The sequence below is a fragment of the Bombus flavifrons genome, chromosome 8 (assembly GCF_040668555.2).
Source record: "Bombus flavifrons isolate JBK064 chromosome 8, iyBomFlav1_principal, whole genome shotgun sequence".
NCBI classification, from domain to species: domain Eukaryota; kingdom Metazoa; phylum Arthropoda; class Insecta; order Hymenoptera; family Apidae; genus Bombus; species Bombus flavifrons.
In genome coordinates this window covers 16,363,133-16,379,866 of record NC_138449.1, presented here as the reverse complement: position 1 = coordinate 16,379,866, position 16,734 = coordinate 16,363,133, and the positions used below count along the sequence as shown (strand labels likewise).

The 16,734-nt window shown below is 39.1% G+C and overlaps 2 protein-coding genes across 3 annotated transcripts; both read right to left on the bottom strand.

The window, feature by feature from the left end:
* Positions 1–1,062: 1,062 nt before the first annotated feature.
* Positions 1,063–12,690, bottom strand: ath (ATP-dependent RNA helicase DHX33). 2 transcript variants are annotated; one of them, XM_069118798.1, is made up of 7 exons: positions 11,877–12,690; positions 10,247–10,864; positions 8,969–9,201; positions 6,870–7,220; positions 3,393–3,591; positions 2,514–2,790; positions 1,063–1,399 (listed from the first exon to the last, which is right to left on the bottom strand). In XM_069118798.1, exons 1-7 carry the CDS (start codon positions 12,101–12,103, stop codon positions 1,223–1,225), a joined length of 2,082 nt encoding a protein of 693 aa, XP_068974899.1. In that variant the 5' UTR covers positions 12,104–12,690; the 3' UTR covers positions 1,063–1,222. The 2 variants fall into 2 exon arrangements, with proteins under 2 accessions (XP_068974899.1, XP_068974900.1); XM_069118799.1 differs by having other exon boundaries at positions 2,514–2,682.
* A 166-nt stretch (positions 12,691–12,856) lies between these two features.
* LOC138182707 (lysosomal dipeptide transporter MFSD1) lies at positions 12,857–16,523 on the bottom strand. Its single transcript, XM_069118805.1, has 7 exons — positions 16,041–16,523; positions 14,663–14,939; positions 14,181–14,597; positions 13,791–14,102; positions 13,601–13,713; positions 13,285–13,523; positions 12,857–13,213 (listed from the first exon to the last, which is right to left on the bottom strand). The coding sequence occupies exons 1-7, from the start codon at positions 16,177–16,179 to the stop codon at positions 13,169–13,171; spliced, it is 1,542 nt and encodes a 513-aa protein (XP_068974906.1). The 5' UTR covers positions 16,180–16,523; the 3' UTR covers positions 12,857–13,168.
* Positions 16,524–16,734: the final 211 nt, after the last annotated feature.

The window sequence follows — 16,734 nt, the reverse complement described above, 5'->3', positions numbered from 1 at the left end:
CGTCGGCGTCCGTCAAAAGTACACAGGAGTCGGTAACGGAGCATTTACATGCATGAGATCGCGACGATATTTCGTCGAGCTAGCCACCTGTTGTGACGACATGTACCGAACCGTGCGACGACCGTGTTCCGCGTCCTGCTTATTCGCTCTCGTCGTACAAAACCGTTTTCGCTGCGTTAATTAACCGTTTCGCGAATTAACCGGGATCGTCTGAATCGCGCACGACGAAAACGCGATTACCCTCGGAAGGCTCCATAACTCTAACCAATAGAATTATTTCTTACTTGTCTTCGGGATTCGTCGATTCGAGAAATCAGCGCGAATAGCCCGATTTACGTATTTGCTGGATCGCGACGAATCCCTCCTGTGGTCCGTTTTCTTTCGCTGTGTGTAAAGTAGGATCGCGCGCCAGGGCGATATGGATGGTCGGGTTGCCGCTACGGCTATGATCAATCGATTTTAGCTTCTCACTAATGACTTCGGAACGTAGCCAAGTGCTGCCGCTAGCTTCAACCCTTCCGGCACACGTAAGACACGTGTATATGTATGTACCGGGTTTAAACGCCAGATAAACATCGCTGAAATTAATACGTTTCTTATCGTTAAATGTCGGTATCGATATAACGTAACGAATTACCTATATATTTACCTATATAGGTAATTCGTTATAGGTAACTTACCTATATATTGTCGATTTAAGTTGTACGTCAATACCCTATTTTTTTAATAATTATCGATCGTCGCTAATGTTTATAATCATCGTCGTATTATTCGATATATATAAACCATGCCGGAGAAGGAATCTATCGATGACGATAAAGATCTTCAAAGCGTAAAGAGATACGATCGATAAGCGTGAAAACCGAAGCAGAACCGTATATCTTTTTACGTAAATCTTCGGATATCTTTCTTTGATCGACGACGAAACAACGAATACGTTACTTTCAAAGTTGTCTTAACGCTCGGCAAACGATATTAACTAAAATGCAAGATAGATGGATAAGTAAAATTGAGTAAAGAAGGGCGAAAGGAGGGACAAATTGTTTACGTATCAACGTGGCATCTTCGACGAGACGATGATCGTCTTTATTAAAGAACTGTACAGAGTACGAAAACGAGTTGCGTCGATTCTTCCCGATTACAACGATCCGGGACAAAAACGGGAACGCTCGTAACGAAGCTTGCAAGGTTTTTTTCACGAGAGAAACGACGGGCATTCCGTTTAATCGTGTTTTCCGACACCGATGCCTTTTTCGGTCAACCAGGAGCAGTCGATGACAGACAAACCGCGGAGGTAACATCTTCCGGTGGCTACAACCTCCGTGAACAATATTAACGGTGGCTTGCTGCCGTGCAACGTCGAGGAAGGATGTATGGCGACTGGCTGCTTCGAGCTCACCTACACAAACGAACAATCCAATTACTCCTAAATTCTCGTTACCGAGTCACCGGCAGAGAAAGCTTACTTAAACCGTGCCTCATACTCCGAGGAAACTCGTTTGAGCTTCGAATTTCCGACATGACAACGAAACAATACTACCTCTCCCTTCGATTTCGTCCGTTTAAAAAGTTCTCGCACCGTAAACTTTTCCGTCTCGCTACGACGTCGCTTTCCCTTGTCGCAACAAGTTAAAAAAGATCGTTCGACGCCCAATGGCACGCTATTGACCCGTTAAAAACCAAGCCACGATACCATGCAACAAAATTTCCTCGATGTAACGTTATCGAAAGACGTAAATAAAGTCGCTTTATCTACACGTTGTCTCGACAAGATACCCAAAACGTATTAAAGCAATACACGCTTTACAGAAGCGCGATCAAAGAAATCACAGACGCGAACAAAATTCCTACGATTCGATCAAAATTATTTATTCCTGCGCTCTAAATACTTTAATCGCTTCGTAAAATATTACAAATCGATTGAACTAAAAATTATATATATATGTGTGATTTTGCAAAATCAAAATAAACGTAGAAAATAGTACATGATATTCGTATTTATCCAGAGGTGGCGGAAAAATTTTCTTCTATATGTGTATATATTCAAAAGCGCACAGATTTCCGTATTTAAGTTCGTCGTTGCTAGCAATTTTTTCAATGGAAAAACTGCCACCTGTGCCGTGTTTCTTTCAAATGCCTTTCCTCTCTATCGCGCCAACTATCAACGACGTCGGCAAATATCTCCGATTACTACAAACCGCGTATAACCACGATCTTCTATTTGCTGATTATTCTCGTAAAAAAGTCAACTGCGTTTCATCAACGGGATACATTTATTTACCTTACGGTACAATCGGAGAGAAAAGTTTGAGACTTTCGTGGCTGAAATAATTACGTACGGTATCGTACTCGATCGACCTACTTCGACGACGAACTTCCACCGGCTAAAAGTTGGTCGAACGAACCTTGGATTCGGACAAGCGGCCTCGAGTTCGACGATCGTTGCGATACTATGAGAATGAAAAAGAAGAGAGAGAGAGAGAAAGAGGGAGAGGAGAGTAAAATGAACTCACGGTGATGTAAGTCTGATCCCTCTGCAATTCGGCGAGATTATCGTAGAGACCCTCGAGGAGCGCTTTCCTGAGTTGCTCGGTATTCGTCCCGCAGCTGGCCTTCTCCAAATTCGCACGTTCCGCCAATGTGGCGAGTTGCTGTCGCACCTCCGCGGCGTATTCTAGATTCCTGTGATGCAGAAAGTTCTCGTGACACCAGACCTTCTTCTGCTTGGTATTGGCGTACGCGCGAAAAACGTTCAGCAACGTGACGTGGTCTCCCTCGGGGGAGGCGAATCTGGAACGAACGAAAGAAGCGTAACAAGCCGCGAGTATCGATCGCATCGTAGACGGATCTGTTTGACGTTTAAAGGTATACGCGGAATTTGCTCTAGATTCGTGAATACTTATTTTGACAAATATTTGATCACTGTACCGTGAAATCTCGTTTTCACGAAACTCGTAGCTGTTTCCTGTTTTAAAAATATTTTAAAGACACAAAGCCAACCGGCATAATCCGACGACAAAAATGTTGCGAACAAGTTGCTTTATCTAACGCTATAGATAACATCGTGACGAGTTCAGCGATATCGGATTAGGTTACTTTACTTTGAAAATATTTGGAAAATCATGCTGAAACGTGAAATTCGTGCGCTGTTTGCTTCTACGATTTCCTCCGTGTCAGGACTATTTATTCGCTAGAAGACGTTATCGCGAAACAACTGGTTCGCAAAATTTCTCGAAACAGGTATCGGAGACGAGCAAGCTTTTAGTTATTGGCGTGCATTACGTTATATATGCGAAACGTATAAGAAAACTATGAAAAGTCCGGTGAAAGAGCGCATTACGACACGATATTCGATGAAACAAGAGAGGCCAGAGATCGATACAATCCGATACCTTGATCTAGCGACGTAAGCTTGCTGTCTTTTCGCAGGTGGATCGGTGAAGACAGACTCTCCTGACAATAGAGCGACAACGGTGAGGGCTTCTTCGAGACATTGATGCTCCGCGGATGCGAGAATCACCTTAGTGAACCGTGGATCCAACGGAAACAAGGACATGGTTCTTCCGAGGGTAGTCAGCTGTGGTGGAGAACCTATTCCCATGAAAGTCGAACGAAAAAGTCTTATCTTATATACATATATAGAGGTATACGTATATCGAGGTGCAGCTACGAACGTTTCTCAAAAATTAAATACCCGTTTAATATTCCGCGAGGTAGCGACTTCTTCTAGCAGTGTCAATTTTTGTCTTTAAGCGCGAATAGAGTTCAAACAAATCGCGATTAGCTCGAAACTAATTAATATACGATTAAATGTACGATTAAATACACTGTGATCAAGGTAAACGCAAGTTACTTGTTACTTCGCTTAAAATAATTTGATAGATGGTAACGATCCATATCGTCTTACAGTTCGTTCGAATCAATTTCAGCTTTCGATACATTTGTAAAATATCCTTCGATCGCCGCGAAACTTTTCTATCCCGTGATCGATAGAAGACAAATAGACGTAAAAAGACTGCATCGAAATATGATATATATGGTCGAATTATACTCTTCCAGACAACATAAACGACGTCGAATAAAGTTGCAGCGATTTTCGTTTTAGATATACGCGATACAGTTACGATAACAACCAACATGCGAGATATGAAATATCGCTGTTCTAAAAAGAAATAAAGCGGCAGAACGTATTGTTTTCGCGGACGGGGATATATTTCCTCCGTCAGCTGATGTCGCTTATTTGAAATTCAGAATCTTCCTTTTCGAGAGTTTACAGCGCAATTCCAGTTCCCAATTTGTCGTCGTACTAATAAAAAGAAATTCCACGTCTACGATGATACAGTCCATATGTATGTAACTTTATTATATTATACGTAACTTGCTGCCACCTTGTTCGATCTTTCTCGCAAAATAAATTATTCCATAAAACTGTAAAATGTAAATGTAGCAATAATTTTTCGGCAAAGCGGACGACTGAACAAAAACAGCTAAGCGATGTAACGAAGCAAAAAAGAGCGACGTGATATTCCGACAAAATTTTACGGTTCGATCGTACACGCTGTACATAAATTCGAACTCGTATAATCCACGTATACGTGAGCAACGTACGAGTATTTCTAGGATCGCGATGAAACTGTTACACGAAAGCCAAAGGACTCCCATCTACAGCTTTCGTTCCGTTTCACTTAAGAAACCATCGGCCTTGATCAAATCCTCCATTCGTATTACGACGAATTCCTATTTTTCGACAAACGTAAGATCGATCGAAAGCTGAATTATTACCCTATATTTTAGGATGTTTGTCCATGATCGAACAGCGATAATTTGAATTCGATACCTGCGAGGATACGAATACTCTGCGTTAGAAACGCAGTTTGTATCGTCGCTGGAAAAATCAATGACGAGATACGAAGAAAATGAGATTACAGAGAATGTGGTAGCGAGTGTTGCACATTCTGGAACAGCTAAAATCCGAAAATCGATACGGAATGCCACTTGACGCTTCGTCTTATTCTCGGTGGAACGCACGACGAATCTTACCTAAAAACGGTAATTAATTACCCGGCTAGACTACTTTCGTAACTTTTCGTTTCTTTTTTTTTTTTTTCGTTCTTTTAGTCGTTTTCCTGCTAGAGATGATATGGATTAAAGCGTTCCAAAGACTCGAGAGTTAAGTCGTTTTTCTCTATATAGAATACCGTACCTCTACGTGGAATGCTTCGCTTCGCTTATCTGTGGTTAAAAGTATCGGGAATTCTAATAACAGGAATCAACGGTAGATTTTAAACCCTACAATTGGAAAAGAGAATCTAACGAATCAGAATCAGATAGTTTGCTTCGTTTTTCGAAAATTGTTCGATATTAATGCTAATTTATTTGAATTAAATTACGATATCGACGTTACCAAAGACCAATAGCATCGTAATACGCTTATTTAATGATATAGAAATATCTCGTTAATTCAATTATATTTAGGATCAACGAAGACGACACGGTATTTCGTAAAGTTCAAAATATACGTATAATATCGTACTTGGAAAAATTAGGTGTACATAATAGCCTTTAAAATTTCAAAAATATCTGTATCGAAATATTTAAATGTACGCAGAAATAGATACGCTATGTGTCTTCGAACTTACGATGTTTACGTATATAGAATTTTATATCGTACAATATAGTATACTAACATTAATTAACCCTATATATAAGAGTAATATCACGCGACATATCGTTTACGATTTACGCTAAAATAAAAAATCATATAATTTTCAGAAAATTGATAGAATTGTTCGATCGACGAGACAGAACGATCGAGCAAACGTAAGATTCGAGTTGAAATCGCGTTAATTTTCTCACGTGATCGAGATCGATTAAGAAGACTACAAATCCCGATGAATCGTTTTAGGAAGAAGAAATCTTCCAACGATTTGGATAGTGTAATTAGCGCGGCAATCTGATCTCGCGAACGAGAAACTCAAACTCGAACCATAGTGCAAAACTTAATTGACCGATCTAGTTTCTCTTCGCAAATTCTACGAACAGACATTCGTAGCTTTGCGTTTAATTTTCGCATATTGAACTTTGTACATAGTCTGGAGTACCTCTATCCATCGTACTAAACAAATTTTACAAGTAACTATCGCTTGCGTAACATTCGTGGCACGAGTAAAAGTTTGATTTACGAGTTTGATTAAATTTACGACGAGTATCGATTATTTGTGCGATTTTCCTTCAAATATTCGAGAAGTTTAAGTGGATCGTTATTAGTCGAGAGTACATTATATTTTTATAAAATATTCATCTGACGTTTCACGAATATCTTGTCTATCGCGAATATCTATCCGATTTTATCGAAGTAATTGCTATCTGTTTCGAAGCGACTCAAATTTATCGAATAACAAACACTATCGGACTATTAAATGCTTATTCGTACGTATTGTCTCTATTTTATTCGACCTATTATGACGTGAATGTACGTACACGTGTATGATACGTATACATATGTACATATGTACGCGGTATACGATTTCGATAACGATGATGTTATACGATTAACGATATTCGAAATAAATATGTAATAATAACAAAAATAAAATAGTATCGCGATATCGACCTTCGTGCAATCCATCCTATCGTCATCAAAAAACTATAAAGCTCGTTTATTTACATGAATCGATACTTTTGAAACCTTTACTCTACTCTTTCTCTCTCTCTCTCTTTACTAGTCACCTTTCAAAACATCTAGCGAAATTCACTCGTTCTGAAATCGAGACAAGCAACGAGAATATCTATGCCGGTATCGCGTGTTTTACTCAAAATCAGTCATATGGAAATATGTTAAAAGTCGTCGTTGAAACTACGAGACTCACCCTTGACGGCGCCCAATTTTTCCAGACAGGTCACCGCAACGTCAACGGCCTCCTTCGGTGGTTTGTCCATAAAATCAAAGGTGGTGATGTCAACCCCGATAGCAAGCAGCTGCAGGGCTACTCCCGCGAGAGAACATCTTTGTATCTCTGGCACAGGCATCTCCTTCATCCTCTCGAATTCCTCCTTGGTGTAGCTTCTGTAACATTTGCCGGCCGCTTCCCGGCCAGCTCGGCCGGTCCTCTGCCAGGCCTGTGCCTTTGAGACTTTTTCCACCCTCAGCACATCCAATCCGGTGGTCGGGTGATGAGTTCTAGCTTTCACCACTCCGGTGTCGATCACGTGTCGAATTCCTGCGTAATTTTATCGGGAAATCACTGTGTGCATCGGCAACGTCGCCGATCCTTCTATCGCGAACGAGCGTACCGGCTTTCGGCTCGCGATATTAGCGGATCGCGCTACACGCGGAAGATAAAATTGCTCTCTCTCTCTCTCTCTCTCTCTCTCTCTCTCCTTCTCTTCCTCCCTCCCATCTTCTTCTAACGCCCTTTTCTTTCACTAGCCACGTAGCCAATAGTATTAAAAATTGATATCGAAGTTACTTTTTACGATGAATTGTTTAATTTACAAAACGACAGGTATCGTCCACATAGTTAACGCGACGTACTCTATTCTGGAAATCTTTGCCGAAGAGGCAATAATTTGCGATCTTATTATAGCTTCCATCGTTACGTTCGCGTGGCGCGATTTCCTTGTCGTTCGAAGATCGTAAGCTCGGCATGGATTCTCAAAGGCAGTTAAACCCGGGCCTATATCGTAATTGTTTTACGTAAGATCGCGCGTTGACACAAGCCAGGCTTTCGTCCGATGATATATCGCCGCTCTTACGCTTTCGACGGCCGACTCTATGGCCTTATTAACGCAAACGTAATTGCGTTTAGTTTGCTACCGCGGCAATGCCCGCGTTCCACGGCGAGGATCCACCGTTATCGGTTTTTGCGCAAAGCGTGGAAAGTGGGTTCGCGTTAGCGCGGAAAACGCGAAAGCCGACGATAGTATCGGTATCGTGTCAACGAAGCTCGCAGGATCGACCAGGATTACCGTTCGAGATAAAACGTTCGAAAACGTCGCACGGCTGTTAAGACGTTCGAAGAAACGATACCCTCGCGTCCACCGTACGTCCAATTTGACAAATTAAAATTGAAACATCTGCTAAACCAAGCTAGTTTTCCGACATACGTAGGTCGACACATTCTCGCAGGGATGAACCGATTAGTGTACTAAAAAAGATACATGGTTCCGTGTAAAAGAAATAAAGTTGTCCTTAAAATCTTGCCCGCTTTTCCGCATCTACGTAAAAGTAATTTGCACCGTACGATGCCACCTTCGAACCAAACAGCTTTCGTTAAAACGTTTCGTTTTCGTAAAATCGAGTCCCTCGTGAGATACTCTAGTTGAACGAAACGGCCTGCATAATCCTTTAATCAAAAACAGATAACAAATTTCCATCTTGATTTCGTGTCTGCCTTTGTATTCTATGAAAATATGCATTTGCGTAAGTAGACACAGTTTGCATATTTTGTACGTTTTCTCGTAAACGCTCCGCATAAATGACAAAAGCAAATGATCAAAATTACCTGCCTCGGTTATCTTCCTCGAAATTTTGATTCTATTTACATTTAATCGTGACGTAATAAAAGGACTCCAACGAATTCGTAATTCATCATTAGCCGTAACCAACGTGAATCCGACGATCATATCGTCGCACATGTATATACGAACGCTATCTTCCGGCGTTCTAGCTTCGATCTACTCTTCCTTTTTGTTTCTTCGCTGTGAATTAATTCGAAAAACACTCTGAATTAAATCGATCTGAATTAACAGAGATCAGTGAAATCGAAGGTTAGAATATTTTCTTCGTCCTCCCCTTTTCCAAAACTAAAACTAAAGAAACGTAACAAAGTATCGATTTAAATCTGGCGAAAGAACGTTCTCGGAGCTCTTCTAACGCGAAGAGAGATACTCGCCCTGAAGAGATTAGAGACGATGGGATAGCAGAAAAAATTGGAAATAAAGTAATCTCGTTGATTCCGCCACGTACCTCCGATGGTAACGGAAGTTTCGGCCACGTTGGTGGACAAAATCAGCTTTCTCATTCCAGGAGCGGATGGTTTAAAGGCTTCCAATTGTTGATGCGTCGGCAAAGCCGAGTACAATGGAAACACCTTCAACGATGGATAACCCTGTCCATCCAATTGTTTAGCTACTTGTCTGGCGCTCGCAGCCGCAGCCTCTATCTCTTCTTGCCCAGTTAGAAAAACCAGAATATCCTCGCTGGAAAAGAGACAAAAAGTTTCTGGAAATCGTCTGTTTCCTTCTGACCCACTTCCCCGGGCTTCGTATTCGAACCTGCTCGCCTCTAATCGAATAAAAGTAACGGTGTTATGCAAATACACGGGCATCTTGCAAATGGCCTACTAAGCTGAAAAATTTACGCTCCACGATATTTCTATTATCGTATCGCGGAACGCGTTTAACTAGAAAATCGAAGGAAATTCGTAACAAGTACTCCGTAATCTTCCTTCGATACGCTGCGATCGAGTTCTATTTAAATTAAACTTGAAAGAGGAACAGAATGACGTAGCACGATGACACGTTTCGTTTGAATACGGTACAACGTGTCAGAGTCTTCGTAACCTCGTTACAATTATCATCGTTTCGGGAAGTGGTCTTTTGTGTATTAAACGCGAATTATCCGAAAAGATGATCAACGATTTCGTACAAAGTAAAGCGATAAGCCGCGTAATTGGACCGAAAACGTTGCACTCTGAGAATTATTTATAGGAAGCAACGAGCTGCTTCAAAATCGTACGATTCCATTTAAAAAGAGGTATATAATTTTCATTTCACTCTGGCAACATTCTGCCTATGCTATAAGCAGCTTATGCGCTTAAGGCTACCGTCGTAAATTTAAATTGTCTACCGTCTATATTATTGCAAATACATAGTGTGCGTGTGAAATTAATTTTGTAAGGTGTCGACCATTCGTTAGAGATAAACGCGAAGCTAAAGAGATATAGGCGTGTTTCTTGTTTTCGTTTAAACAAGTAAAAGACTTACGAACGGTAGTACATGTATCGATTATACAACACGCTGCATAGTATAACATACGCAATGTTGCACGGAAAGAAACGAAATTCCACTTGTTACGTTGTATAATCACCTACTTACTTGTCGTTTCTCCTAATACCTGCAGGTATCGTAGAAACATCGATATCGCGAAACGAAAACTATACAAGATTTACAGCGTCGAGAATATTTGCGCAACTTGAAAATGACATATTTTAAAGGTAGGAAGAGAACGAATAAAAAAAATTACTTAGCAGGGTTGTCGCGATGAATCTGGAAAGCTGTAACAAGGGCAGAGAACGCATAATCCTCCTGCGACTTGACGGCGTGATAAATCTTCACCGGATGCTGACGACCCTCTAAGTACACCGCCGGTGCTTGGAAATACTTGCTGAACTTATCGACGTCCATCGTAGCTGACATTACGAGCAGCTTCAGCGGCGGCAGATTCTTAAGCTTTCGTAAATTTTGTGCCCTTCTCGCCACGCCGAGCAATACGTCAGTTTGCACCGAGCGTTCGTGAGCCTCGTCAAGGATCACCACCGAATAATCCGATAAAATCTCGTCGGTCATCGCCTCACGAACCATCATTCCGTCGGTCAGATACTTGATTCTCGTTTGCGGCGAAGTCACGTCCTCGAAACGTACGCAATAACCGACCAATTTACCCGGTTCTACTCCTTGCTCCTGTGCGACTCTGCGAGCCACGCTCACCGCGGCTACTCTTCGAGGTTGAGTGATACCGATGCAACCGATAGTGCCTGCGATACCAGACGAGAGCAGCAATTGGGGAATTTGCGTTGTCTTGCCACTTCCCGTTTCGCCAATGATGATTAGAGTGCTGTTTCTGCGAATCTCTTCGAGTAGCCTGAAACGAACGTTGAAGGCAGTTTATTAGCTCGCGTGGAAACCACGTCGTCTTGCGATGGAAAAAATAGATAGGTATCGGTAGATCGAATGGTTAACTATAACATTAATAAACTATGGACGTAGGCAAAAGAATCGCTCCATGTCCACGTTATACTTTGCCCGTTTGCGTAATAGTTAAACTATTATGTCGTTCGATTTAATGACGCAGCATCTACTAATAATAACACTTGCTTGGAGGAAACCGAATCTTCTATCTTTTCGCTAAATTTAAAAAAAGTAAACGTAAGAGAAAATAAAACAGATTTATATCTACTGTAAGCTACGTGCTTTGAAAAATACCATCGAATCCTAAACAATCACGATATATATCATCTACTGTAATTACTTATCCATAATTTAATAATGCAACTTAAATCCAGTTTTGTTTGAGAATACCAAAAGATATTTAAGTACAGGGAATTAAATGTTCGATAAAAATTTTTTTCTACGTTATTTAGAATATATCGACTGTTTATAATTAATTATAATATATAAATAGATATATTATATAATAACAATCGCTTAAAATATTCACGAGGATCTCTAAAATTTTCTACACTGATACAAGTAACGCCAAGATTTTTTTAAGTTAGTACAAAAATATGTTACGGTATCTTACAAATAGTTTCTAAAGAATCGTTTAACTTTAATTATACTCTGTATATTTTGTATATTGGCAAATATATTTATATAGTTTGGCAAATATATACGTAATATCGCATATTGACATTAGTATGTACCGGGATATTTGTAACAAATAATTTTTCAAATTATTTTCAGTACGCGCGTTTTTAGTTCCGTATAACGCTGCCATCTGTACGACGAGGAATCGAGTTATCAACTTTGCATAGTCGATGATACACCATTTTGTTTCACGATGTTCCGCGTGTCTACTTCGAAGACGATATTTGGAGTAAAGTATGGCAGTAAAAAATCAATCGAAAAACGAAAAACGATAACACGTAACTTACCGCTTACGAAGCTTATAGACCGGTAAAGACTTCCTTTGTTGTTGTAAACTAATATTTCCTTTATCCACATTTTCTGCTTGAACGTTTTGTTGATTATCCTCGAATTTTTGGATTTTGCTCGAACTTTCGTTAAATACAACGGTAGTAGGACGTTTCGGTGCTAATTTCGAGAAACTCGAAGTACCCATAACGATATATTTCGAATCTGCGTTGTCGTGGACCCCCATGTCGACGAAAATTAAAGTAAAAACCACGATCCTCCTAATAGTAAATGTGCTCACGGGTACGCACGTGTTGCACACTACAGCTGTGCATAAATAAGCGTCTCGAGTCTTGACAGGCGTCACCACAGCCAATGGCGTCGCCTCGTCGTATGTCAAACGCTTCTTTTTCGAGTACAATTATTCATACTTTAATCAAATTAATTTTTCTCGTATGCAACGACTTACAATCAATTCGCGTGTTATTCGGTAGAAAACACGAGTATACGGTTTTTCATCAAAATTCGCCCGAGAAACGATAATATCTTGTTTTCAGCAGTACGTATTCCTTAATTGCGTGAAAACTATTTTTTACGTATAAAATTACTTTTGTTAAGAAAATATTAAACGTTTCTTAGATAAAAAAATGTTTTTAATACATCTTTTCTATGACACATTTTATAACAAAAAACAAATTCATAAACTTTTATTTGTTATTCCAGTTGTATGACAAAAAGCTTCGATTATTATAAGAAGAACGGTATAATATAGCGTAACGTACACTACAATAACGTTGCAATCAATGCATGATAACTTAATCTTCTTAACTTTTGCTTTGAGTTATCTGTACATTACTAAATGTGCGTTAAAGTACTCTTATATGCCACGATTGTTACATGTTACAAGTCTTAAACGATAAGTAATTTGAAATATTTATATAGGTTTTCTTTTAAATAAGACGTAGAAAATAATTCTTGATTTGTTCGTGTTAAAAACACGTTATTTGATGGTGTTTCATAAAATCGTATTATTATTAACATTCATAATTACAATAAATGCCAAAAACAAACGATATATAAGTATATCTTTGCCACTTGTTAATCATTGGCGTATTAATTTGTCGACGAAAGATCTATTTTTCGATTTGTTACAAATGAATTATATGTAATTCGGGCTATAATTCAAACGTATCGATTACGAAATTATCACAGATTAATGCTGTGTAAGAGGAAGACACAGTGAGCAACTCTTTTACCGAGGTTTTAAATGAATATAGCTATTTATATTTTAGATTCATCTAAATAAAATGCATCATCGTAATAGCCGGTGAATTGGTGTTTTTACGTTAGGCGGTACCTAAAAGTATTCAACGTATTAACAGTATTAAAAGTATTTTTAAATCGTTTTAAACAAGATTGCATGATTACCATTCCTCCAATGCGAGAGAGATAACGATTTCTAATGCTAATGTCAGATTGTGGTTGTAAAAGATCGTCAGTCGATAAATCAGAAGTTGATTCCGGAGCCAGTAACTTTTCTCTTTCGAGACTTTCCGGTGTACGTCGAATTTCTTCGTATTTTTCTCTCTGACCTGGCGTCATATTCAGATAGCCACCACTAGTTGCTACATCCGACACCCAGATTGCAACAGCGGTTATTAACGAAACTATTAAAGCGTTAATTAGAAATTAGTATACAGACATTTGGATCTCATCGAAATAGCAATGCGAAGGAAAGACATACTCCATAGCCAACCCAAGAAAAACATTTCAAGCATGAAGTATCCACCCCGGTCAACGATTATACCAGCTAATATTGAAGTTGTAGCCAAGCCCAAATTTTGTACAGCCTGTGCACTGTAAATAAAGGATTTTGTAAGATTAACCGTCAAATATTTCACAGATGTTTAAAGAGTGCGTTAAACTTTACTTACATTCCGTAAGCAGTACCAAGCTGATATTCTGGGGTAACAAGTGCGATCAGTGGCCATAAACTACTAGCGAGCATAGAGTATGCTAATCCCATAAGAATCATGCATACATAAGGATTTATATATGTGAATGCGAGTAGTCCATGAGCTACTATAGTTGCAAGAATACTGACAAACATCCAAGAAACGTTCTTCCCAGTTCTATCGACAAGATAGCCCAAGATGGGAGACGCAATAGCTGATATGGAATACACGAGAGAGTTAACCATATTCGCGTTTGATGGTTCAAACGCATACTTTCGTTCGAAAAATACTCTAAAGGAAAGAATAACTTAACATAGTATGTAATTAAGTAAAATACAATTATACAAATTCCTTATTAGTCGTACTTACTTTCCTAATGCGATGAACGGGAATATCGCAACGTAATAAGCAATGCAAATGATGGCGATCAACCAAAATATTAGTTTAAAATCTTTAATATCGGTTAAACTAACGACTTCGGTTTCTTGCCCCTCTCCCCTTCTTAATAATCTCTCAGCACGCTTATCCATAATACCCAGTAAACATGCACAGATCATAGAACCCACACAGGTAAGAGCAGCAAGAAAGAGAACAATGCCGATACATTCTGGCCCTTTATAGTATTGAGACACGTAATTATAAATCGGTTCCATTACTAAAAAGTTCACGGTTGATCCGACTCTAGCGAAACTTAGCTGCAAACCAAACACCAAGTTCAGTTCCTTTCCTTTGAACCATAAAACAGCATAATTATTTTGAGCGACGGCCAATGATTCTGCGCCAACGCTGCAAAGGTATGGAAATTAATACCAGAATCATAAAATGTTCCAAGCTTACAGAGAAAGACATACCCAAAAACAAAGCGACCAACCATCATCACCCAAAACTCGTTAACCATAGCTCCAGCTGCAAATATAATCTGACCGATCAGCGTAAGTCCCATATATATAATTGTTCCTAAACGTATGCCAAACACACTGTCCAATAAAAATCCGCCAATAAAACATAAAATCACGTTTGGCCATGAGTAAATAGAATACAATAAAACAAATTTACTAGTTGACATCTGCAAGTCGACTTTAAAGTCATCTTGCAAAGCACCAGGATTGTCAAAGCAGAAGTAAGAACCTGCAAATAAAAGCATTTCGTTCGATTAATTGATGCGCAGATAATGAGATGCGAATCATTGATCGCTTGAGAGTGCTCGAGAAACGTGACTAATATATTGGGTTGACAACTAAGTGATTGCGGATTTTGTCATTAGGTGGTATTGACAAAATCCGCAATCACTTAGTTGCCAACCGAATACATGCGATTCGAACTCGCGCAAATGCATTTTACATGTCTTGTTGATATCAGAAACATCAACAAGAGGGGAGAAAAAGTAAAATATCGCGGACGAAAGAATACCGACAAGATGATACGGTTTGTCTCGGGCCATGTGCAAAATGGACGGTGTATCTTATACAACTTACACCGATTCCATTCATAAATGCATGTTACGTTGTATACGTGTATTGAGCATTTTATGTCACTTGGAAAACCAATAGAAAGGAACTAAAACACGATTAATAACATTTTCACAGAACAATTACTCAAAATAGTTTCTCGCAAATCAATAGAAAAGAAAAGTAATAAGTAATGATTGAAAGTAAGAGCATAATTTTACGTTATTTCTTAAGAAGCTTATTTCCCTAGTATCACAAAAAAATGTATAAATGAAGTATATAAATCATTAAAAAAACGTTAAATAAATACGATGGCAATAGAGGAAACTAGAGTAATCAAATGTACGTGATTGTTTAGTTTATTGTCAAGTAACGAGAATCTCATAATTAAATACATTTTCGATGTAATGATAATAACAATTGAAAAAAATTACGCTTCCTATAATTTTATAGGTTCATTAGCATTTCATTATGATACGTGGTAGATAATAAACGTCAAAGTACGGGCTTAAATGTTCGTGAAAAAAATATCAAATCGGCATATCATAAAATTTAATAAATAAAATTATTGTAGGTTGCGATTGAAATTACTTTATGAAAAACTTAATCATCGGAAAGAAACAACAGATATTAGTCATCCCGATAACTGAGTTCAAACTCGAGTTTAAACACTTAACGAGGTCATAATGTACCGAAACAAAAGCGATCAGATATAAATAATGAACAATGGCTACTTGATCACGTTGTAAAGATAATTGAGCAATAACAATGACAGTCGTACCAAAGCCTAATAGGCACATCAATGCCAGGCCAAGAACTTTGTACAGTGGCTTTTTAGGACTGCAGAATCCTTGTAAGGCGATCTCATCGTCGGATCTCTCCAGAGTGGTCTCTGGACTTTCTAATATGCCTCCTTCCATCGTTACGTTTCCAGTCGTAGCGATATTTTAGTGTTTACAAGCGTCTGGCACAGCCACAGGTGCCCCGAATTGCAAATGTTCACTCGAGTTCACCGTACCGATCCATCACACATTGATCGAACACACACGAGCTAATCTCTTTGTAAAATAAGATAGCTGCGACTCGATTAAGAAAAAGAGAATGCAATAGAAGATCAGCTCGTGCGTGCTGCCGATTAACTACTTGAACAAGTTGGGTTCTCTGTCAGTCGTCGCATTGCTAATCTGTCAATCACATGCGTCACGCAACAGAACTAACGTAACGTAAGTCGCGAAACTACATGATCGTACGCGAGACCGGAGAATACCAAAAGATCGACAAAAAAATCTCTATTCGATGGGATAGACGAACATCAGATCAGTCGGAATTGTTGCCAACAATTTCACGCGTCTGTGACACTGGTTTTTCAGCTTGTGGCGCCCTCATTAAAAACACTAGTAGATGATCGGTCGGTAAGAATGTCACGAAGTAAATAATCGTAGCTGACTTTTAAAAATCTATTTGAGAAACATAAT

Coding starts and splice junctions, on each gene's coding strand:
- ath (XM_069118798.1), bottom strand. CDS start 12,103: ATGGGGGTCCACGACAACGCAGATTCGAAATATATCGTTATGGGTACT. Junction 7,221..8,968: donor AACTTCCGTTACCATCGGAG/GTACGTGGCGGA, acceptor AAAATTACGCAG/GAATTCGACACGTGATCGAC. Junction 3,592..6,869: donor AAAATTGGGCGCCGTCAAGG/GTGAGTCTCGTA, acceptor TCATGGGAATAG/GTTCTCCACCACAGCTGACT.
- LOC138182707 (XM_069118805.1), bottom strand. CDS start 16,179: ATGGAAGGAGGCATATTAGAAAGTCCAGAGACCACTCTGGAGAGATCC. Junction 14,598..14,662: donor GTTGGTCGCTTTGTTTTTGG/GTATGTCTTTCT, acceptor ATACCTTTGCAG/CGTTGGCGCAGAATCATTGG. Junction 13,214..13,284: donor TCTCTCGCATTGGAGGAATG/GTAATCATGCAA, acceptor GAATACTTTTAG/GTACCGCCTAACGTAAAAAC.